The sequence below is a fragment of the Sapajus apella genome, unplaced genomic scaffold (assembly GCF_009761245.1).
Source record: "Sapajus apella isolate SASKATOON/1434 unplaced genomic scaffold, GSC_monkey_1.0 scaffold99, whole genome shotgun sequence".
NCBI lineage: Eukaryota > Metazoa > Chordata > Mammalia > Primates > Cebidae > Sapajus > Sapajus apella.
Genome location: NW_022437039.1, coordinates 7,724,095 through 7,748,229, shown reverse-complemented (window position 1 = coordinate 7,748,229; position 24,135 = coordinate 7,724,095). Strand labels below are relative to the sequence as shown.

General features: G+C 47.0%; 1 protein-coding gene across 1 annotated transcript in view; it reads left to right on the top strand.

The window, feature by feature from the left end:
* The window catches only part of TEKT5 (tektin 5), a 76,656-nt gene that overhangs the window by 19,728 nt on the left and 32,793 nt on the right, over nucleotides 1–24,135 (top strand). Inside the window, exon 5 of the mRNA XM_032257866.1 lies at nucleotides 3,266–3,604. Within this exon, the coding sequence (XP_032113757.1) occupies nucleotides 3,266–3,604 (339 nt within the window). The remainder of the gene's footprint in view (nucleotides 1–3,265; nucleotides 3,605–24,135) is intronic.

Below are 24,135 nucleotides of genomic sequence, written 5' to 3'. Positions count from 1 at the left end.
CTTCTCTTCTCTTCTCTTCTCTTCTTCTCTCTCTTCTCTTCTCTTCCTTTTTCTGATACACAGTCTTGCTCAGTTGCCAGGCTGGAGTGCAGTGACAAGATCTCAGCTCACTGCAACCTCCGACTCCCTGGTTCAAGCCATTCTTCTGCCTCAGCCTCCAAGTAGCTGGGATTACAGGCATGCACCATCACGCCCAGCTAATTTTTGTATTTTTAGTTGAGACAGGGTTTCACCGTATTTCCAGGATGGTCTTGATCTCCTGACCTTGTGATCCACCTGCCTTGGCCTCCCAAAGTGCTGGGATTACAGGCGTGAGCCACTGCGCCTGGCCCATATTTGGTATTTTCTTAAAGCAGGTCTATATCTGGGTGGATTAAAGAGGATGTTTGGTGACTGTGAACTGCAGTATCTCTATTCACTATCGTTCTTGTTACCATGGATTAATGATGATGATGATGACGATGATGATGGCAGTAGACACCTTTTACCTGCTGTTTGCTATGTACTAGACATCATGCTGACAGCTTCATATGCAACATCTCATGAATAATAAACATTTTTCAGGCGCTTACTCTGCCTAGTGCCATGATAAGGGCTTCACATTTAAACACTCAGCAACCCTGAGGGTTGATATCATTATCCCCATTTTACAATGAGGAAACTAAAGGTCAGAGAGGTGAATCGACAGGCTCAAGCTCACACAGCAAATGGCAGAGCTGTGATTCTGAATCTACATTGAATACTGAGCCCATGTGTTTTACCAATGGTGACTTCCTGCCTTCCCAGCAAAGTCCGCTGTCCTATTCATGTTTAGAGGACACAGACTCCAGAAAGCATTTCTTCCTACTGAGTCGCACTGCCTGCTGAGGCGGCAGGCTGTCTTTGGCAAATTCCTCCCCAGGGAGAATGTGATTAAGTGGGTCATTTTCTCAGGGGAGCTCAGCTGTCTGTTGCAGCAGAGGGCAAAGGCCTAGAGGTTGCTGTTCATGACATTGACAGTGTCCCCCCATTCAGAGGCAACAGAGACACTCAACGTCGATCCGTGTGTTTCCCTCTGCTGCCCTTATCCTGTCCTCTTTCCTCAGTGTCCTGGGATGGAGCGATGCTTCACTCTCTGAGCCTCAGGTCTTGGTTGGATGAAAGCTCTGAACCTGACATAGTACCACTCCCGACTCCAGAAGCCCATGATGCCTGTTGATTGCTTGATTTTTAACTCCTGCAAAAAGCCAGGCAAAACAATCACACACACACACTATATGATTTTAAAAAATTTCTATTCACCATGCAAGCTGAGTGTGCTTTAAAATGTCTGAAAAGAGAGTTCTATTTCAGAAATTTGAGTTCAGTTTTTTTCCTGCTGCCTGAGTATAAAAATCTGCTGTATTTAAGAACTGGAAACTTCCTGAACCACAAAAGACCTTGAGAAGTTACCTAGTCTGGTTTACCCAGGACCTGAAGCCAGCTCAAAGAAACGCATGCCCTTCCTCAAAGCCTTCCCAGATGAGAAGACCCTGCATGGTCCATTGGTTGTTTGTAGCAGGGATTTACATGCTCTGCCAGGAAGAACTTTATGTTGACTAAACTGAGGAGTTCCTCGTGTGTCCCCACCTCTGAGAAGCCTTCCCTGCCTTTGCCTTTGCTAATGTAGCCTGTGTACCTGTCCATTGATCACCCCAGATGCACTCGCCAGCTGCCATGCTGTGTGTCCTGCAGAGCAGACTGTCCTCTGCAGATCTCCTCTCCCGGGTTCTCTGTCCTTAGGTTTTCAGATAGGTTCAGCCAGGAGGAGGGGCATCAGCAGAAGACAGTGTGTGGGAGGCGAGAGGCTGGGATTTCCTCTACTGCTCCCTCCCTCCCAGACACTGTGGTCCACCGTGGTCCCTCCTCTTCTGGGGCTCTTGTAACACCTATTGTTTCCTTTTCTCTTGCCCGTTACAGCTGGGACGGTGAAAGCTTCATGTATTTTCTTTTCTTTTCCTTTTTTTTCTTCTTTTTTTTTGAGACAGTCTTGCTCTGTTGCCCAGGCTGGAGAGCAGTGGCATGATCTCAGCTCACTGCAACCTCCAACTCCCAGTTCAAGCGATTCTCCTGCTTCAGCCTTCCAAGTAACTCGGATTACAGGCGTGTGCCACCATGCCTGGCTAATTTTTGTATTTTTAGTAGAGACAAGAGTTCAGCATGTTGGCCAGGCTGGTCTCGAACTCCTGACCTCAAGTGATCTGCCCGCCTCGGGCTCCCAAAGTGCTGGGATTACAGGCACGAACCATTACATTTAGCACTTCATGATTTTCTAGTCCCTGACCATCTCATTACCCTTCTGAGTATTCCTTTATTCCCTTTTACAACCTGACCAAACATAATGACACCACTCCATTTGTCTCCTTCATCCTCCTGCTGCTGCTTCTTTTAAGACAGGATCTTGTTAGGCTGAAGTGCAGTGACGTGATCATGGCTCACTGCAGCCCCGAACTCCTGGGCTGAAGCAATCCTCCCACCTCAGTCCCACAAGTAGCTGGGGCCACAGGCATGCACCACCGCACCCAGTTAATTTTGGGGGGTATTTTTTATAGAGATGGGAGTTTCACCATGTTGCCCAGGCTGGTCTTGAACTCCTGGGCTCAACTGATCTGCCTGCCCCGGTCTCGCAGCGTGCTGGGATTAGAGGCATGGCTGGCTCGGCCCTCCAGTTTCTAAATCCCTTCTCGGCACGTAACACAGTGTGTAAATATCTCCTAGTTCACTGTCAGTCTCCCTCCTCTGGCAATTAACCGCCAAGATAACATGGGTGCTGCCATTTGTATTCACGGCTCTCTCCTAAGGGTCTGGTTGGCATGTGGTAGAAGTTGAAGGAATACTCCATGAATGAATGGCAGTGAAAGTAGCATGGCCACATTCTCATCGCAGACTTGGAGGGACCCTGAACCGCCTCTGTGCCCAGTGCCTGCTTCTTGGCTTGTCCGAGTTGTGTTTCTGGTGGTGGTGGTGTGGGTGTGCGGGAAAAGAGCTGTCTGAGGGACCCCCTCTCTCTAACCCACTCACTGGATGCCCTTCTGCCAACCAGCTGTTCTCTTTAGGGTTCTCTTGCCTCCCCTGTAAAATGAGGGTATTGAATCAGGACAGTGGTTCTCAATGGGGTGACTGTCCCCTCCCCCAAGGGACATTTGGCAATGTCTGAAGCCATATTTTGGTTGTCACACGGGATGCTGAGAGAACTACTGCCATCTAGTGGGTAGAGGCCAGGGATGCTGCTGAACATCCCAACATCCCACACTGCACAGGACGGAAAATAATCCTGGCCCAAAGGCCGAGACCCCAAGGCGGAGAAATGCCAGATTCCGAGGTCTCCCAGGCCTGCTGCAAACCGCCCCTGTGCCTTCGCAGGATCTCCGTGCCCGAGACCTGGGCCAAGTTCAGTAACGACAACATCAAGCACTCTCAGAACATGCGGGCCAACTCCATCCGGCTGCGGGAGGAGGCGGAGCACCTCTTTGAGACCCTGTCGGATCAGATGTGGAGGCAGTTCACCGACACCAACCTGGCCTTCAATGCCCGCATCTCTGAGGTGACAGACGTGAAGAATAAGCTGCAGGTGCAGCTGGCGAAGGTGAGCAGATCCTCCCAGGAACCCTGTCTTCTCTGCCAAGCCCTCACCCTCCTCCTGTGAGCCTGGGGGGTATCTGGGTCAAGCTGGCTCTGCCCCTGGTACCAAACCAGTACTCTCTGCCAAGGTCTGTGGTCTTGTTCATTCTAAAAGGGGCCAAGGCCTGAGCTTCCTGGGGGATTTAAGCATTTAAGCATCCAGGTTACATCCTCTGTTGCTCACTGGAGGATGGAGCCTGGAGCTTGGCCTGGCTGTCCCCAAGAGACTGTGACGCTGCCAGGGCCCCTTATTCTCCATCTAAAACCCACATGGCTGAGTGCAATGGGTGCAGAGAACGGAGCCCTGCAGACCATTGTCTCTGCCGCTCCAGCACCTCTTGTCCGCCCACAGCAGCATCTTTGGAAGTGTAACCTTTGACTTCCAGAGGCCTCAACAGCACCTTAACAGTCTAAGGTTTCCCTGCCGAGGGGTAAGGTGCTCTTTGGATCTGAGGAGTCTGCAGCACTCCCCGATTCTGTTGTCTGTCCGCTATGCCCACACCAGCGTGCCCTTCAGGCATTCTGCATCATGCTGTTTCACAGCTCCGGGTTGGCTCTTGGAGTCCTCTTTGGGTGGAATTTATACTCCCTGCTCAACGTAAATTTAGATTCCCACTTGGTGCCAGATGCTGTGCTAGGCACTAGGAATAAAATGAGGAGCCATATAAATTAGGCCCTGGCCTCTGGGGACTTGACATTCTCCTTGAAGAACAGTGCTGGCTGTGAAATTTAGACACAGAAGGATTTGGGTGACAGTCAGGTCAGAGGGAACTTGCCTTGGATTTGGATTTGCAGAACAGTACCTCTTTTACGTCTTTTTAAGGCCAGGCACAGTGGCTCATGCCTGTAGTTCCAGCACTGTGGGAGGCCGAGGGGGGCACATCACTTGAGAACAGGAGTTTGAGACCAGATGGCTAATATGGTGAAACCCCGTCTCTACTAAAAATACAAAAAATTAGCCAGGTGTGGTGGTTCCGGCCTGCAGTCCCAGCTACTTGGGGAGGCTGAGGTGGGAGAATTGCTTGAACCTGGGAGGCAGAGGTTGCAGTGAACAAGATCACACCACTGCACTCCAGTCTGGGTGAAAGAGTGAGACCCTATCTCAAACAAAAAAAAAGAAAAAAAAGGAACTGTGCTCCTTTTTTATTGTGTCTGTATCTTGAGGGGCTTAGTGGGCTACAGGCAGGGTTTGATGGAAATTACAGTGGTAGATTCAGCCCACCTTCACTTGCTACCCTTTGGTCTGGTCCTCCAAAAGAGACCAAAAAAAAACAAAGTTTATTTTATTTTTATTTTCTTCCATCTCTCTCTCTCTCTCTCTCTTTTTTTTTTCTCTCTTTTTTTTTTTTTTTTTGAGACAGGGTCTTGCTCTGTTGCCCAGCCTGGAGTGCAGTGGCACAATCACAACTCACTGCAGCCTTGAACTCCTGGGTTCAAGCAATCCTCCCACCCCAGCCTCCCAAGTAGCTGAGACTACATGTGTGTGCTACCACACCTGGCTAATCTTTTTAGTTTTTTGTAGAGACAGGGTTTCACTACATTACTTAGGCTGGTCTCAAACTCCTGAGCTCCAGCAATCCTCCTACTTTGGCCTCATAAAGTGCCAGGATTATTGGCATGAGCCACCCCGCTCAGCCTCAAAACAGGAGTTTCCATGAAATCATTGCAGCATTTTTATATGGAGGAAACAAAGGTGGGTGAGCCAGAGACTCTCGTGGGACCCATACTGGGTGGAACAGAGAAGCAGGAGACATTGACACCAAGAACAGATCAATAGGGAGATGAGCAGCCAAAAGGTGGTGGGAAGAGGATTCCCAAGAGAGCAGCAAGGGCAGTGGATGCGTCGGGACGAAGCTGGAGGAAGGGGCAGGCTAGGCTCAGATCATTCTGGTCTGAGTGAGGGGTTTGGAGTCCCACCTAGGAAAACAATCGGGAGCCTTTGAAGGTGTTAAGTAGGACAGTGTTTGGATCCAAACGCATCCTTTTGTTGATTTCTTTTCTGCCTGGATGGCAGAAGGGATACAGAGGTTAAGAGCAGATGCAGGGAGTGGATCCGGTGCCTCATGAACGTAATCCCAGCAATTTGGAAGGCAGAGGCAGGAGGATCCCTTGAGGTCAGGAGTTTGAGAACAGTGAAATCCCATCTTTATTAAAAATTAAACCCCATCCCCAACATGTGAAACCCCATCTCTATTAAAAATTTAAAAATTTAGCTGCACGTGGTTGTGGGCACCTGTAATCCCAGCACTTTGGAAGGCAGAGGTGGAAGGGTGACTTGAGGTCAGGAGTTCGAAACCAGCCTGGCCAACATAGTGAAACCCCTGTGTCTACTAAAAATACAGAAAATTAGCTGCGAGCAATAGCATGCACCTGTAATCCCAGCTACTCAGGAGGCTAAGGCAGGAGAATGGTTTGAACCTGGGAGGCGGAGGTTGCAGTGAGCCGAGATCTCACCACTGCACTCCAGCCTGGGCGACAGAGCGAGACTCTTTCTCAAAAAAAAAGAGTGGATGGAGTGGTTAGGAGGCTTTGGAAGAGGCCCAGGGGAGGGGGAAGGCTGCCTGTGCTGTTGAGGTGACATGAAGTGGAAGAAGGAATGGAAAAGGGTGAGCTACCTGGAGAAGGCAAGGTCAGCATCGAGCTGGCCTGTGCACCTTCCCTTTATCTTTCATGAACTGTTTTCCTGTTAATCCTCTAGGACAGGGTTGGCAAACTTTTTCTGTCAAGGGCTAGATGATAACTGTTTTCAGCTTTGCAGGCCCTATGATTTCTGCCCCTGTACCACAAAAACAACCATGTACACAAATAAGCGTGAGTGCGTTCAAATAAAACCTCACACAATGAAGTAGTGGCCGGATTTGGTCCACAGGTTGTAGTTTTGACAACCCCTGCTCTGGAACTTAGCTGAAAAGTCGCTTCCTCCAGGAATCCTTCCTAAATGCCATGGCTTGTTTGCACTCACCATCTCTGGGTGGCCACTGCGTTCTGAGACTGTGGTTTTCATTGCTTCTTCCATCTCATACCTTTTGGCTAGAAGCACTGACCCTGAGCCAGACTGTATGGGTGTGATGCATCCTCTATAACCTCGGACAACTTTCTTCACTTTCCTGAGCCTCAGTCTTCTTGTTTGTAGAATGAGGATAAGAATGACTGTCATAGGAGGCTGAGGCAAGGAGGATCGCTTGAGCCTGGGAGGTGGAGGCTGCAGTGAGTTATGACTGTACCACTGCACTCCATCCAGCCTGGATGACAGAGCAAGACCCTGTCTTAAGAAAACCAAAAACCAAAAATGACTGCCATGAGGATTATTTGAGTTAATGCAGGTACAACACCTGAACGAGTGCGGGCACGTAGTAGGCACCATGTCTGTGTTAGTGGCTGTGACCTTACTGTAATAGTTGGTTTACTTGCTTGCACATCTTCAGAGCACTGCTCCTGATTTAACCTTGCCCCCCTGCTGCTCAGTAACTGCTGGCACTCCTTACCGCTTTGTGCAATGAATGGAAGGAATCTACAGTGCTGAGGTGGTTTTCTTGAGATGGTCTTGCTCTGTAGCCCAGGCTGGAGTGCAGTGGCGCCATCTTGGCTCACTGCAACCTCTGCTTCCCTGGTTCAAGCGATTCTCTTGCCTCCGCCTCCTGAGTAGTTGGAATTATAGGTGCCCCCTCACCATGCCCTGGCTAATTTTTGTATGTTTTGTAGAGATGGTTTTTTTTCTGCCATTGCCCAGGCTGGTCTTGAACTTCTGGGTTTAAGCCCCCTGGGCTCAAGTGATCCACCTGCCTCTGCATCTGAAGGTGCTGAAATTACAGGCGTGAGCCACCATGCCTGGCCTACCATCATGCTGAGCTTTTTAAAGAATGACGCGTGCACGAATGAATGCTTTTCATATCTCTTTTTCTTTTTTTTTTAATTTTTAATTTTTTTTTTTTTTTAAAGATGGAGTTTCACCATGATGGCCAGGCTGGTCTTGAACTCCTGACCTCAGGTGATCCACCCACGTCAGCCTCTCAAAGTGCTAGGATTACAGGTGTGAGCCACCGTGCCCGGCTTTTTCTTTTTTCATGCAAAAATACATTTTTATTATGGTAAAATACACATCACATAAAAGCATTTTAACTACTCTGAAACATAAGTTCTGTGGCATTAAGCACATTCACACATTCTGTATCCATCACCACCATCCATCTCCAGAACTTTCCTGTCTTCCCAAACTGAAACTCTGCTCGCATTCAACACTTGCCTTTTCCATCTCCCCTTACATTTACGGTGATATGGTTTGGCTGTGTCCCCACCAAACTCTCATCTTGAATTATAGCTCTCATAATCCCCATGTGCTGTGGGAGGGACCCGGTGGGCAGGTTTTTCCCAAGCTGCTCTGGTGATAGTAAACAAGTCTCAAGAGACCTGATGGTTTTATAAAAGGGAGTTCCCCTGCGCATGCTCTTTTGCCTGCTGCCATGTTAGACCTGCCTTTGCTCCTCCTCCACCTTCCACGGTGATTGTGAGGCCCTCCCTAGCCATGTGGAACTGTGAGTCCATTAAATTTTTTTCTTTATAAATTTCCCAGTCCTGGGTGTGTGTTTATTAGCAGTGTCAGAACAGACAAGTACAGGTAACCTCCATTCTACTTTCTGTCTCTGAGAATTTGACTACTCTATGGACCTCCTATAAGCGGAATCATACAGTAGTTGTCCTTCTGTGACTGGTTAATTTCACTTGACATCATATCTTTGAGATTCACCCATGTCATAGCATGTGTCACAATTTTCTTCCTTTTTGAGGCAGAATAATATTCCATTGTCTGTATACCACATTTTGTCTATTCATTCATCAATTTATGGACACTTGATGGCTTCCATCTTTTGGTTCTTGTGCATTTTCTTTTAATGAGGTATCTCATATGGTGGATCAAATGTAGTTCGTTGTCATGTTTCATTGCCTGAAGTTTATGGTCTGGGGATGACTTGGGAAGGTTCCTTTAGTTGGATGTTAGTACCTGGCTTTTCATCTGTCAAACAGAGATAAGAATTTCTACATGGCAACATTATTGTGTTAATGAATTAATCTCTGGAGCTCTTAAAACAGTGCTTGACGGATGAGAAACACTCAGTAAAAGGTAACTGTGAGTATTAATGTAATTACTCACGGAGAAAGAAAGGATCTTTTGAGTGGAGGTGGGGAGAGCAAAACCTTTTCTCTTTCAAAATTCCTCTAGTGAGGATCCCTTGAGCCCAGGAGTTCGATGCCGCAGTGAGCTATGGTCACGGCACTGCACTCCAGCCTGGGTGACAGAGCAAGACCTTGTCTCTAAAAAATTAAAATTAAGTTGAAATAAATAGATAAAAATAAAAATTCCTCCAGGGAAGTTTTGAATTATTATAACAACTTCATCACTGCAGACCAGAGGGTTTTTGCAACCTCCTGGATTTTTATTAATAGTCATAATTTAATCACCAGCTGTTCTGCAAATAGACTAACTCCCACCTGAAACGCACCAAACTCCAACCCTGCACTACTGACATTTTCCTGAGCAAGGATTTGTTTTCTAATTGGTAAATTTCACATGGTGTTTTTCTAAAATAATGAAAGAAGTTGATGCAATGCAGATGAATATATAGTAACCATTTCACCTTTCAACAGTTTCCTTTGGCTAGAAAATTTGAAATGCTTTCTTCTTTTTTTGAGAGAGAGACTCGCTGTTGCTCAGTCTGGAGTGCGGTGACGAGACCTTGGCTTACTGCACCCTCCGCCTTCCAGGTTCAAGTGATTCTCCCGCCTCAGTTTCCCGAGTAGTTGGGATTACAGGTGCCTGCCACTATGCCTAATTTTTGTATTTTTAGTAGAGACCATGTTGACCAGGCTGGTCTTGAACTCCTGACCTCAGGTGATCTACCTGCCTTGGCCTCCCAAAGTGCTGGGATTACAGGTGTGAGCCACTGTGCCCAGCCTGAAATGTTCTCTTTAAAAATGTAACTGTTATTAGCTGAGCTCAGCCTGAGTCTCCTTGGCAAAAGGCGTTTCTGGAAACTTCCAAGTACCTATCCTCACCTGTGCTGCAAGGCAGTTATTTCCTAAGTGGTCATAGGAATGCACATTGTAAGGCCACGTCTACACAGCTCCTCATGCAGACTGGTCTGGGGCTGTGCTGACATCCTCCTCTGTTCACTGGGATCCTAGAATTCTGTCACCTTGGCCACACCCCAAGCCTTGTAACTTGCCCTGGGGCCTCATCCTTGCATTTTGAGGCTCCGGGAATCACTGTGTCATACTGACCACTGCTAGCAGAGGAGCTGGTGACTTCTCTGGAAGTTGGTGACCACAGAGTGGGTTGCTGCCTTTGAGTGCTGATGCCTCTGAGACCCAAAGGTCCTGGGAACTTCCAGAAAAACAAACCCTCACTAACACGCAATTACCTAAATGAATGTGCATTTGAGTTGGGGGATCTCTTAATGTGTAGGGGAAAAGATGCACAAATATGGCTTTTGGAGGTAGGATGTGTGGGGACAGGGATTCTTCTGTGGAGAAAATGCTTATTCTGAAGTTGTGGGAAGCTGACCCTGGAAGGTGAAATATTAGATGTGTTACACAGATGTAGCATTAATATCGTTGAATCATACAATGAGAAGGTTATTCCTTCTTCATTGCTTCTGATAATCTCAAGTGTGCTAAAATGCCTTCCTTACCTCTTTTAACACCTGCCAGTCTCCCTTTTATAATTTTTTTTTTTTTTTTTTTTGAGACAGAATCTTTCTTTGTTGCCCAGGCTGGAGTGCAGTGGTGTAATCACGGCTCACTGCAGCCTCAGCTTCTCAGGCTCAGGCAGTCCTCCCATCTCAGCCTCCCAAGTTAGCTGGGACCACAGGTGCTTACCACCAAGCCTGGCTGATTTTTTTTTTACTTGTAGAGATGGGGTCTCACTATGTTGCCCAGGCTGGTCTTGAACTCCTGGACCAGTGAGTTCAAGAAATCAGTGAATCAATCTCCATGAATCAGTCTCTAGAGCTCTTAAAACAGTGAGCTGTTTTAAGATCCTACCACCTCAGCCTCCCAAAGTGTGGGGATTACAGAAGTGAGCCACGGTGCCTGGCCTGCCCTTTTAAACAAGAAGGAGCCTGCCTCAGGCTCAGAACTTTGGGCGGGCAACAGAATCCAGCCAGAGCTATAAATAATGTGGTTTTATTTTTATCTTGTTTCCTGTATTTTTATTCTTTTCTTTTTTCCATTGTGGCAAATAATGCTGATTTTCCACTTGTAGTGATAGTTTTGTTTTAAACATATCTGCATTAAAGTTTTTTGTTTTGTTTTGTTTTTGTTGTTGTTGCTGTTTTTACATAAATTGATTTAAAGAAAAGCTCAAGCTAGTTGTGTTATGAGTGGTGTGAGGATGGTAAGGGAAAGTCAGGCTTATGGAAACGGCAGTGAAGACTCGTGTGTTTCAATATTACTGTGTGTGTGGTCAAGCCTGAACTATCTGAATAGTTTGCATTTTAGCTGATTCCGATTGAGCAAGTCCAAGTAAGTCTGGAGATCTGCATTTTGTTTTTATGGGGTTTTGTTTTGTTTTGAGATGGAGTCTCCCTCTGTTGCCTAGGCTGTAGTACAGAGGGGAATCTTGGCTCACTGCAACCTCTGCTCTCAGGTTCAAGTGATTCTCCTGCCTCAGCCTACCCAGTAGCTGGGACTACAGGCACGTGCCACTATGCCCAGCTAATTTTTTATTTTTAGTAAAGATGGGTTTTCACCATGTTGGCCAGGCTAGCCTTGAACTCCTGACCTCAAATAATTCACCTGCCTCATACTCCCAAAGTGCTGGGATTACAGTCATGAGCCATTGTGCCTGGCCCCTTCTCAGGTATTTTCCAATTTTAGGATCAACTGGTAACTGGCAAGTAGTTCAGAGGGCATTCAATCCAACTAGATTTGCAGAGAGAAAAAGCTCAATTGCTTTAGATTTTTTTTTTTTTTTTTTTTGAGACAGAGTCTCACTTGTCACCAGGCTGGAATGCAATGGCACGATCTTGGTTCGATGCAACCTCTGCCTCCCAGGTTCAAGTGATTCTTCTGCCTCAGCCTCTCAAGTAGCTAGGACTACAGGTGCACGCCACCACGCTCAGCCAATTTTTGTATTTTTAGTAGAGACGAGATTTCACCATGCTGGGCAGGATGGTCTCGATCTCTTGACCTGTGATCTGCCTGCCTTGGCCTCCCACAGTGCTGGGATTACAGGCGTGAGCCACCACGCTCAGCCACTTCAACTTCTTTAGAAAACCTTAAGAGGTTAGCCATGGAAAGCAGGTGACAGGCTCTGTTTGGGGAAATACCTGTCAGTACCCGAGGGTCACCGTCTCACCTTGGCCAAGCTGGATGTGCCCTGCTGGTCTCATGAGAATTTATCAGCACCCCTCCCTTCTGCAACCCCAAGCTCTCACATGATTCCTGGTGCACAGTGACTTCTGAATAAATGTAGATGGAGTGGTTTGAATCAGAGGATGTTGAACTTGGCCCACATATTGTTTGGCCTTCACATTTTTCTTTTAACAGTTTTATTGATATTTGACGCATAAATAGTTGAACATAGTTTGAGTGTACAGTTTGAGAAGTTTTGACATCTGTAAGTCATGAAGCCATCATTTCTTTTTTTTTCCTTTTTATTTATTTATTTTTTTGACAGTTTTGCTCTGTCACCCAGGCTGGAGTGCAGTGTTGCAGTCTTGGCTCACTGCAACCTCCACCTCCCAGGTTCAAGTGATTTTCCTGCCTCAGCCTCCCCAGTAGCTGGGACTACAGGCACACCCATCTAAATTTTGTGTTTTTAGTAGAGACGGGTTTTCACCATGTTGGCCAGTATGGTCTCCATGTCTTGACTTGTGATCCGCCCACCTCGGCCTCCCAAAGTTCTGGGATTATAGGCGTGAGCCACCACACCCAGCCAAAGCCATCATTTCAATCAAGGCAGTGACCGTAAGTATTGCCCCATGAGTTCCTGTGGCCCTGTGTCATCTCTGTCTCCTGCTCCTCCTCTCGATTCCCACGTAAGCCCTGATCTGTCTTCTGTCACCATAGATTGGTTTGCGTTTTTCTGGAATTGTGTATAAATGGACACATACTTGCAGGTACTCTTTCTAAAACTTTGGCTTCTTCCCCTCTATGTAATTATTTTGAGTTGCATAGTTGATTTCTTCTTATTGCTGAGGAGTATGTATTGGATGGGTATACCACACTGCATGCACTGTATGGAGAGACCACGATTTATTGATCCATTCACCTTTTTTTTGTTTGTTTGTTTGTTTTTTGAGACAGAGTTTCACTGTTATCACCCAGGAGGCTGGAGTGCAATGGCACGATCTTGGCTCACTACAACCTCCGCCTCCCAGGTTCAAGTGATTCTGCTGCCTCAGCCTCCCAAGTAGCTGGGATTACAGGCATGCATCACCATGCCCAGCTAAATTTTCTTTGCATTTTTACTAGAGACAGAGTTTCTCCATGTTGGCCAGGCTGGTCTTGAACTCCAGACCTCAGGTGATTCACCTGCCTCAGCCTCCCAAAGTGCTGGGATTACAGGCGTGAGCCACCGCACCTGGCCTCACCTGTTGATAAGCATTTGGGTTGTTTCCAGTTTGGGACTGTTACAAATAAAGCCGCTGTGAACATTCACATACACATATTTGTATGCACTCTCATAGAGTTAAAAAAAATTCGGTAAAAAAATGGAGATGCCGCATAAAAAAAAATTCAGATTTCCGGTGTCTCTTGAAAAATTGGTACACTTTGGAGGCCAAGGCAGGCAGATCACCCGAGATCGGGAGTTCAAGACCAGCCTGACCAACATGGTGAAACCCCATCTTTAAAAAAAAAAGAAAAGAAAAATTGGTAGCTCTAGCAATTCAGAGCCCATGTTTCTACCAGAGAACAATGGGTAAGAGTTGACTGGCTGCTGCCTCTCTTTGGGGTCAGGTGCTCCGATTAGCCCCACCACTCCCTATCATAGCAGTTCCCTCGTTTGCATTATTTACTTGATCCTGTAGGCCTGTGTTTGTGCATTCTGCTTTATATATCACAGGAAATTCAGAGGCAGATAAATAAAACATCCAGGTTTAGGAAGAGCTTGAACAGAACAGAGAAGGGCTATGAATTTTAAAGAAGGGCTTTGCTTTCACTCTGAAGTTTCTTTGGGGTTTTGACTCCCAAGCAGCCATGATTAGCATCAGCAAAACCACGCCTTCTCAGGAAGGCCTAGGCAGGAAGGTCTGGCGTCTGAGGGGTGAGGGACCCTGCTGGTGATCTGAGGCCTTGCGTGCCTACTGCCAACCCCTCTGTTTGTCCAAGGAGGTCTGGAACCCATTGTGCAGTGGGAAATGCTTTTGTGCTTTGCAGCCCATTCCTTCCAGCTCCGGGGACTGCAGCCAAGCTACTGATGGCTGGTTTCTAAAACCGGCCCAGCTCTGGGGAAGTGGAGCCGGCAGCCTGGCCCTGTGCTACCCTCCTCATGAAACACCACAGCATCCTGGAGAGAATGTCTTTCTCTTTTCTGATGGTGTCGTGGAGGAAGACTTATCATGATGCTGACCTTTCTTTAACACTTCTCCTTCCTTTGCCCATCTCCCTTTCTAACAGAGGCACCAGGCCTCAGGCTTAGAAGCTTTGGAAAGCAATAGAACCTAGATAGAATTGGTAACTTCTTTTTCCAGCCTGGCATGGTGGCTCACACCTGTAATCCCAGCACTTTGGGAAACTGAGGCAGGCAGATCACCTGAGGTCAGGAGTTTGAGATCAGCCTGGCCAATATGGTGAAACCCCGTCTCTACTAAAAATACAAAAATTAGCTGGGCGTGGTGGTACATGCCTGTAGTTCCAGCTACTTGGGAGGCTGAGGCAGGAGAATCACTTGAACCTGGGAGGCAGAGGTTGCAGTGAGCTGAGATTGTGCCACTGCACTCCAGCCTGGGTGACAGAGCAAGTTTCCATCTCAAAAAAAAAAAAAGAATTATTAACTTATTTTTCCCATTTTCCCTATTGTTATGGTATCCTCTGTTAGTGGTAAATGATACTGGCTTTCCACTTATGGATATAATTTAAAGATTTCATTTCAAATACATATGTTAAAGGCTGAAACAGGCTGATCTGAAGAAAAATATTAGTTGATTATGTAGATAGTATGTGGATCTGGGAAATATGACAATGCTGTCCAGTACCTGAAATTTGAGAACATTAGAAGAAAAACTTAAGGCAGATTAAATTTAACAGAATTTAATTGAACAAAGAATGGTTCATGAATTGGGCAACCCCCTGAACCAGAATAGGTTCAGAGCAACCTGGAGGCTGCCACGTGGCTGGATGATATTTACAGACGGAAAAAAGAAATTGATGCACAGAAGAAGATGGAAGTCAGGCACAAAAAGAGCCAGATTGGTTACTGCTCAGTGTTTGTTTGCCTTGTTTAAACATGATTTGAACAGTTGGTCACCTACGATTGGCTGAAATTCTGTGATTGTACAGGAGTCGGTTCCAGGCTGGTCACACATCCAGTTATGTTACAGTTCGCTGTGTATGGGAGAGACCTTTAAGATATGTAAGGAAGGAGGCCAGGCATTGTGGCTCACACCTGTAATCCCAGCACTTTGGGAGGGTGAGGTAGGAGGATCACTTGAGCCCAGGAGTTTGAGACCAGCCTGGGCAACATAGTGAGATCTCATCTCTACAAAAAATATAAAAATTAGCTGGGCGTGGTGGCATGTGCCTGTTGTCCCAGCTACTTGGGATGCTGAGGTGGGAGGATCGCTTGAGCCCAGGAGGCCTAGGTTGCAGTGAGCTGCGATTGTGCTACTGCCCTCCAGCCTGTGCGACAGAGTTCGACTCTGTCTCAAAAAAAAATAAAGTAAGGAAGCAGGGTTAAGCTGAATGAAGTTTAGTTCATTTCATTGGAATCCCTGGCAGAATAGTTACCCCTGCCTCATTGTAGACAGTTCATACGGGCAACTGTGACGTGAAAGTGACTACCATTTTCTAGGAAAACATACTCACGAAACATACCCACGTGAGTATTCAACTAAGGAAACAGTCATGTGTCCTGATGCGGGGATGACCAGATTTCAAGGACGCTTTTGACCAGACACAATTTTCATGCTTTGTATTGACTTCAGAACAACACCCCATCCCTGGCTTCATAACATGACCCGCCCATGCAGACACTCAGTAATCAATCGCTGCTGTTCATTCCTGCGCAAGTGTTCCCCTCTCCCTGCAGTCTGCGTTTTCTTAGAGGCTGTGGCCTTAGTAATTCTTCAATGCAGTGGTTGTCAGCTGAAGGCAGTTGTGTCCCCTAGAGGACATTTGAAATATTCAGAGTCATTTTTGGTTGCTATAGCTGGGTGAGGGGGTGCTGCTGGCATCTCCTGCGTGGCTGCCAGGGATACTGCTAAACATCCCACATGGCATAGGACAGCTCCCCACAGCAAAGAACAATTGGCCCCAAATGTCAGCAGTGCTGATGCTGAGAAACCTTGTTTTAAAGAATTCCAGGTACCACTGAGGACAGGAGGGAGGGTTTTAGGAGGTAGAAGACCTCCAGAATTCTTCAGATTGGCATGAGTCCTGAACTCATGGACTGCTGCCTAAAGAGGCCGATTGCCCTTTTATAAACTACTAGATTCCAGAAGAGAGGAAGAATCTGGGTATATAAAAACTGGACTGTGCCTACTCCCTATGGCTTGGTGAACACGGTGGTTCTTCAGAGTATCCACACCCCTAAATGCCATCCCCGATCTGTTTTTCTTTTGTTTTTGAGACAGAGTCTGCTTCTGTTGCACAGGCTGGAATGCAGTGGCATGATCTTGGCTCACTGCAACCTCTGCCTCCAGGGTTCAAGCGATTCTTCTGCCTCAGGCTCTGGAGTAGCTGGGATTACAGGTGCATACCACCACGTCTGGCTAATTTTTGTATTTTTAGTAGAGACGAGGTTTCACCATGTTGGCCAGGCTGGTCTTGAACTCCGAGGTCCACCAGCCTCAGCCTCTCCAAGGTGCTGGGATTACAGGCCTGAGCCACCATGCCAAGCCTCCTGATCTGTTTAAGACTACTTTCCTGTAGGTCCTGGGCTATCTGTGAATCTGGCTTTGAGAGGCTCTGCTATCTGTGGGTGTCCAGCTGTGTCAGGCTGTAGCTCTTGGGAAAAGCTGCATAGTTAGGTCTCTATCTGATGCCCACCTTAGCACCAGCACGAATCGAAAGCTCTTCCAGTGCCACGTGGGCTCAGGTCACATTATGGTAGGTGGGGTGGTGTGTGCCTGGACAGAGTCACCATGAGGGATCCCTGGGACCCCTTTTTTATGGAAATTTTTTTTTTCTTTATTGAGAAACTTAAGACTCAAATAAGTTTTGAGAGGTACATCAAATGGGAAATTCTGAGAGCTGTGCCAGAAGAGGGGACTGTGTCACTGGTTATCAGTTCATGGAAACACTGTGCCAAATGGGAGAGGAGCTGCTGGAATTGGGAAAATGGAGCCAAGGTCCAGAGCCGGGGAGGTAACTGACAGATGCAGGAAGTTGGAGGGACCAGACAGAAGATGGAGAGAATGAGCACGGGAGAGGGCAGGACAAATGAGGCTGTTTCGAGCTCATTTTGTGAACACCACCTATACTCAGGGACGCTAGTACTTCCTCCTATGGCTCACTTCACATGGTGACAGCCAATCATATGCTTTGCCTAGAAGCCCTGGGCAGGGCAATCACTGGGATTGGTTCCTGGTGAGATGAGAAGAATATAAGGTGCAGCCTGGTCAAGGCGGAGGGTTGCAGCGGCGTCTCTGAGGTACCGTTATGCCGTAGCAGTCCCCTAATTTTTTCCAAGTCGTGATTCTTCCACCTTTGCGTCCTCGTCTGCTTGCTGGCATGGAACTGCTGCCAGCCTCACCTTTGCGCCCAGCTTTCACATCTGCTGGCCTCCTCCTCGGTCCAGCCATCTCTGCCTTCTGCATTCCCTCAGGTGAGCCCCACAGGGCAGTGCAGAGGGCTGGGCTCAATTCTGGCTCGAGCACTTCCTGGTTGGGTGACCAAAGTCAGGTTGCTCTACCTATCTGTGCCTCAGTTTTTTTCCTTTGTCAAATGAGAGTGTTGGCTGACAAGCAGTTGTGAGAATAACAGCAGCTGTGCCCATTTGTTCGTAAGTGATCAAGGAGCGTTTAGCTGTGGAAGCAGTACAAAGCTATGGTCTGCTTTCTGACCTGCTGAAGTGGGAGGGATGACAAGGTAATTAAAAGAACTTAGCACCTGGTTTGAATTTTGGTATGACTAAGGGGTCTTGGGGGAGTAACTAAACCTTCTGAATCTGTTTGTTAATCTATAAGAAAGGAGGGCGTGGTGGCTCATGCCTATAATCTCAGCATTTTGGGAGGCTGAGGCAGGCAGATTACCTGAGGTCAGGAGTTCAAGACCAGCCTGGCCAACATGGTGAAACCTTGTCTTTAGGGAAAAAAAAAAAAAAAGGAACAATCCTACCAGCTGAGAGGAACAAATGAGAAGGTGCCGGTGAGCAGCAATCAGCCTTAGTGCCACACTGGAATCTCTCGGAGGCCTGGGTCTCACTGTTAGGGATTCTGATTTAATTGGCCAGGGTGTGGCCTCTCTTTTTTAAAGCTCCCCAGGTGACTCTAATGCATAGCCCAGGACTGAGCACCAAAGGTTAGGTCTTCAGACCCGTGGTCCTTGGACCATCAGCATCAGCATTACCTGGGAATTTGTTAGAAATGCATGTTCCCAGGCTCCGTCCGGGAACCACTGAATCAGAAAGTCTGCAAGTGGGGTTTAGCGATCTGAGTTTTGACAGGCCCTCTAGGTATGTGTTTGAAATAGATGCTTGCTGCTGCAAAGAAAAATTGGCACTGAGACAAATGATTTTTTAGCAACGCAGTTTTTACTTTCTGGACTGCAGGAAGGGTACCCTTGCTAGCCATTGTGCCACAAGAGTACAGTGAACAAAGGAAAACACACAAATTTATTTCTTGTGCATTTGGGGTTGTTCTTACTGCTGTGTTTGGTCTTCGTTGCCTGGAGCCAGACTTTACAGTTAAAATTAAAACCTGATTGGCTAACAAGTTAAAACTTTTTAAAACCAGGTAAAAGCAATGGAGAGCTGAGACATGGCTGTGAGCACGTTCAGCACAGATATCTTGGTTAAAGTACAAGGACAAAGAATGTACTACGTGCCTGTAAGCATGGCATGTCTAACAGCTACATAGGATAGGGCTTAACAAAGTTATGAGCACGTTTATTCTTTAACAAGAAAGGAAACTTTAAAAAGGAAGCTTTTTACTTCCCACAGTATATCTTCCAGTATATCTTCAGGAATATATACTCCTGAATATATATATATATATTCAGGAATATATATGTTGTTCCTCCCTCCCTCTTCCTTGTCTCCCTGCAGCAGATATATACTTAGACCATCCTATGTGCTAGACTGAGTTAGGCACTGGGAACACAACAGTGAACAACAGACAAGATCCCTGCCCGCAGGGGGCTTATTTTCTAGAGGGAGAAATAGAGTTTAAAAAAAAAAAAAAAAAAAGCAAAGACACAATTAATTAAAAATGGTAATAAGTGTAAAGGAGACCCTCAAAGGCCAGAGATGGTGAATTACCATGAATTTTTTAAAGAGCACATTGGTCTGTCAGGCAAGGAAGCTTCTACCAGTTTCTAACCCTATTCGGGACTTTCAGGACCCCTGACCTCAGGCAGACTCTCAACGGCTGATGCATGTGCTTGCCTGACATTTTCCACAAGCAGCTGGGCCACCACTTGACAAAAACAGCTGTGAGCAGGGCCTGCTCATTTATCCCCCGGATCAGTGGTTCCCAGCCAGGGTGAATTTGCACCCCACTGGCATTTGCCAATATCTGGAGGCATTTTTGGTTAGTGCAACTGTTGGTGGCGGAGAATGCTAGTGAGTAGAAACCAGAGATGCTGTGCTAAGTGCACAGGAGACCTCTGCCCGAATGCACAGGATAGAACCCACAGCTGAGACATATCTGGGCCCAAATGTCAGAAGTGCTGACGGTTGAGAGTCCCAGCTCTGGGGGGTTCGTGTTCTGAATCCCTGGCTGGGTCCCTCCGAGATGCGTCTCTCTTCTCTCTCTCCTTATTCCTGAATTTGGCTGAACTTGAAATTCTTCCACCATTTGACCAGAAAAGGATTCCACCAAAATAAATAAATAAAAAAAAATAATTTTAAAAATTAAAAAAAAAAAGAATTCCAAGCTGCCTTCCCGCTTCCTGAGCTGGGGATCTGCACTGAGCCAAGCATCTCCTTGGAAACTCCTTGGCTTCATGCAATTTGGAAAACAATAAATTTGCAAGGTTGCACAAAACATCCAGAATCCTAAAGCCGGCTGGACCTGCTAAATCCATTTTTTTCCTTCCACATCAAAAATAATTCCTTGGCCTCAGAGGCTTTCTCCACTGTCACAAGACACAGGCAGATAGTTTTACATGGCAAACAACCCTGCCAAACATAGCTCTGCTTTCAGAGCTGTTGGGTAGATTTCTAGTCCAGCCAGGAATATCAGCACGCTCTTCCGCTGAGATGAGGTTGGTTTTATCTGAGACAGACCTGATAATTGCCTCTCATACTCCATGCATGGCCAGAGACCATTCCCAGTGTGACCTCAACCCTTTCCACATCCTGGGTGCAGGGCTGAGGGTGGGTGGGTGGGTGGGTGGAGTGGAGACTTGATTCCAGCTTCTCCTCTACAGGGGTTGAGAGTGGGTGATCATAATTGAGTTTTCCATTCTGGAAAAAGAAGAAAATAACGTACTATAACAAAAAAGACGTACTAGCCTTACTGAGTGCTTTACTTAGGTGAGCTTATCTTTCCCGCTTACGAAGAAGGGGTTAATATTAGACCTATTTTACAGATGAGGAAACTGAGGACTGGTGACAAAAAGTGATTTGCCTGAAGTCCCTACCACTAACCATTCCAACTAGGAAATGGCAGAGCTGAGATTTGACCCCAGGTGGTTTTGTCACGGATATAATTGGCTGGGGCCAGTGTTGTGGATGGTAAATAATCTGCCAAGAGAGTCATGGGTAAAGAAAGGCACATGTATTGGAGAAAGTACAAGGATTCGTTGCAAGAAAGCAATGAGCATCACAGCACAGAAGGGGCTGTCTGCAAAGAGGCAGGAGCTGGAAGGAAGTTTACAGGATCGTGCTGCTGGGGCTATGTGCAGAGCAAAGTATTTGGGAACAGAATGCTGTGCAAGTGAGTTGTTTGTGTCAACCGTCTCTCGGAACTATTGTTCTCCCCACCCTGGGGCTCCCTCCTTGTTGTTGCTAACTTATTAGGACTCCACAAGTCTTGTTCTAGATTCTGGGCTTCAGGTTAATAGGGACAGTTCTCCCCCCACCCAGCCTAATGACAACAAGAATAGACGTTGATAACAATCAACATCTATAGCAGTAGTTCTCAAGCAAGGTGATTTTGCCACCCATTTCCCCCAGGGGCATTTGGCAATGTGTGGAGACATTTAGTTGTCACAAACGGGGGTGCATGCTACTGGTGATTGGCATCTAGTGAGCAAAGGCTAGGGATACTGCCAAATATCCTACAGTGCACAGGACAGTCCCCACCCCGCACCATGGAGAATCACCCAGCCTCAAATGTCAATAGTGCTGAGGGTAAGAAACCCTCATCTGCTAGCATTAAGGTTTAATTTAAAAAGAGAGAAAGGAAAAAGATAGCAGATAGGTAGCTGGCTAGGCAGATGGTAGGATAGATAGTGTGGAGGCTGAGGGACCCACGGCTCTGGAGGGCTTGCTTCGTGCTGGCCACAGTGCTGAACACATTACACGGGTAACCTAAATCCACCCTAGAAGTCACCTTCTGGGATAGGTGCTGTTATCATCTCCTTTATACACACGGGGAAACAGGGTCAAAGAGGTTTGGTGATTTGCCAAAGCCATATGCTTGGCAGTGGCTTGTGGTTCCACAACCTCTCTTCTAGAAGGTCCCTCTGAATTGCAGTGTGGTTGGCCTGCTAGAATCCGAATACCCCTGGCCTCTCCTCACTCTGCACATTCTGTAAGCTCTGAAGTCCTTCCTACTTCACCTTATGGATTCTCTGGTGACCTCATTTCTTCTGCAGTTCTCGACACTGCCTGGGTGTGAGTCCTCCTGTCTCTCTTCTTGTCCAGATTGGCCCCTCTGTCCATCCTCCAAATGGCAGCCAGACATATCTGCGTATCTCTGGAAAGGCCGCAAGCAAAACTCTCTAACACCAAACTGGGAAGGAAGTGATTTATTTGGCTGGGAACTGCGGCAGCATACATGCCTAACATCCAAGCTCTCCAACAAAGAAAATCTTTGTCTTTTTAAAGACTGACAACTCTAGAAATTACATGTGAAAGGGTCTTGATCCATGAAGTAGGCGTGGGGTACGTGACTTAGGTGGGGGTTTGATCAGGTCTAAGCAAACACAGTGCCTTCCAGAAAGATTCCTCTACACCATGACGGCGATCTGCAGGAGTACGATTAAGGATGGCGCCCACCCTGGTCTGCCAGCCTTTACTTCTCCTATTGAAATGCACCGTAGAAGTCTAGGGGGAAGGGCTCTTAAAAACTTAAGAGGATTAAGGATCTCCTTCCTCACTTTAATATGCATATGAATGGCTTGGGAGTTTGTAAAAATGTAGATTCTGTTCTGAGATCTCGGGTGGGACCTGGGTTTCCAACAAGCTCTTCAAGTCCAAAGATGCTGGTCCATGGACCACACTTTGAGTACTTAGGCACTGGAGAAATTGTTGTCTGAACACAGAAACCCCAGAGGAGCAGCAGATTTACATGAGATGGGCAGCTTTGGCGGACCATGATTTCCCCTGGGATGGCTTATAGCAAGGGTTGCAAACTTGAAGCCCCAAGGGCCAAATCCCCGCCCCGCCCCAACCCATTGTTTGTAAATAGTTTTACTGGAGCACAGCCACCCTAATACATACTCACTTTTTCTGCAGCTGCTTCTGTGCTACAGTGGCCAAGGTTGAGTAGTTTTAACAGAGGTCCTAAGGCTGTGGTAGCAATTTAAAGGGGGTGGACTTGAAGAATTAAAAACAAAACATGGCTGGACATGGTGGCTCACACCTCGAATCCCAGCACTTTGGGTGGCTAAGGTGAGTGGATCACTTGAGGTTGGGAGTTTGAGACCAGCCTGGCCATGGCAAAACCCCATCTCTATTAAAAATACAAAAATTAGCCAGGTGTGGTGGCATGGGCCTGTAGTTCCAGCTACTCTGGAGGCTCAGGCAGGAGAATCGCTTGAACCCAGGAGGTGGAGGTTATAGTGAGCCAAGATCTTGCCACTGCACTCCAGACTGGGCAACAGAATGAGACTCTGTCTTCAAAGAAATTAAAAACAACACACACACAGCCACGCACTCCTGCTTGTAACATTCTCAGACTGGCTTTTGAAGGAAGTGGCTCTGGGCAGGTGTGGAAGTTTGAGGGTGGAATTAATAGAGGACATTGCCTGGCCAGTCTTTATTTCCTGGATGAGCAGGTAGAAGCTCAGAGCAGTCAGAGGTTCTGGGTGTGGGTCTGGGCTCCACAGTTAGTTTGTGTTAGGGCCGAGATGGGAACCTAGGCCTCCTGACTTCCTACTGAGGGTTTCTACCTCCAGGATGACCAGCACAGAATTCTTTCATCAGGTGGGGTGAGAGGAGTTACTTAACATGAAAACCTTCGGTCTGCCCAAAGAGCCACCTGCTCCCTGCCTTGGGCTGGCTTTCTTTGTGAGCCACATTCAAAAGACTGAGAGCTCTTTTCCATCACACAGGCAACCCCCATCTTGACCCTTTACATTAGATAAGTGGGTTGATGGAGGCTGGGCTGGGGTTGGGGCATTAAGTTGGAGCCCATACTGGAGTCCTGGTGATCGGCCTCTCCAGCTGTGGCCTCTTCACACTGCCTAATGTCTCGGAGTGTTGCCTGTGATATCCAGGGAATTGGGTTAAATGCTTCTGAAGGTAGATTCCTTTCAGATTAAAATAGTAATAGGTATTGAGGGTGGTAGAGACAAAAATGAGATTTTTTTCTTAGTTTTATTTATTTGTTTTTTAGATGGAGTCTCACTCTGTCTCCTAGGCTGGAGTCCGTGGTGCGATCTCGGCTCACTGCAACCCCCGTCCCTTGGGTTCAAGCGATTCTCCTGCCTCAGCCTCGCGAGTAGCTGGGATTACAGGTGTGCCACCACACCCAGCTAATTTTTATACTTTTGGTAGAGACTGGGTTTCACCATATTGGCCAGGTGGGTATCGAACTTCTGACCTCATGGTCCACCCACCTCAGCCTCCCAAAGTGCTGGGATTACAGGTGTGCGCCACTGCGCCCAGTGAGTTTTTTTTCTTTATTAAGGTAGAATTCACATAACAAATTACTTAAGTGAACAATTCACCACCTTTTAGTATTCATAAAAGGCAACTACCACCTCTACCCAGTTCCATTTTCGTCA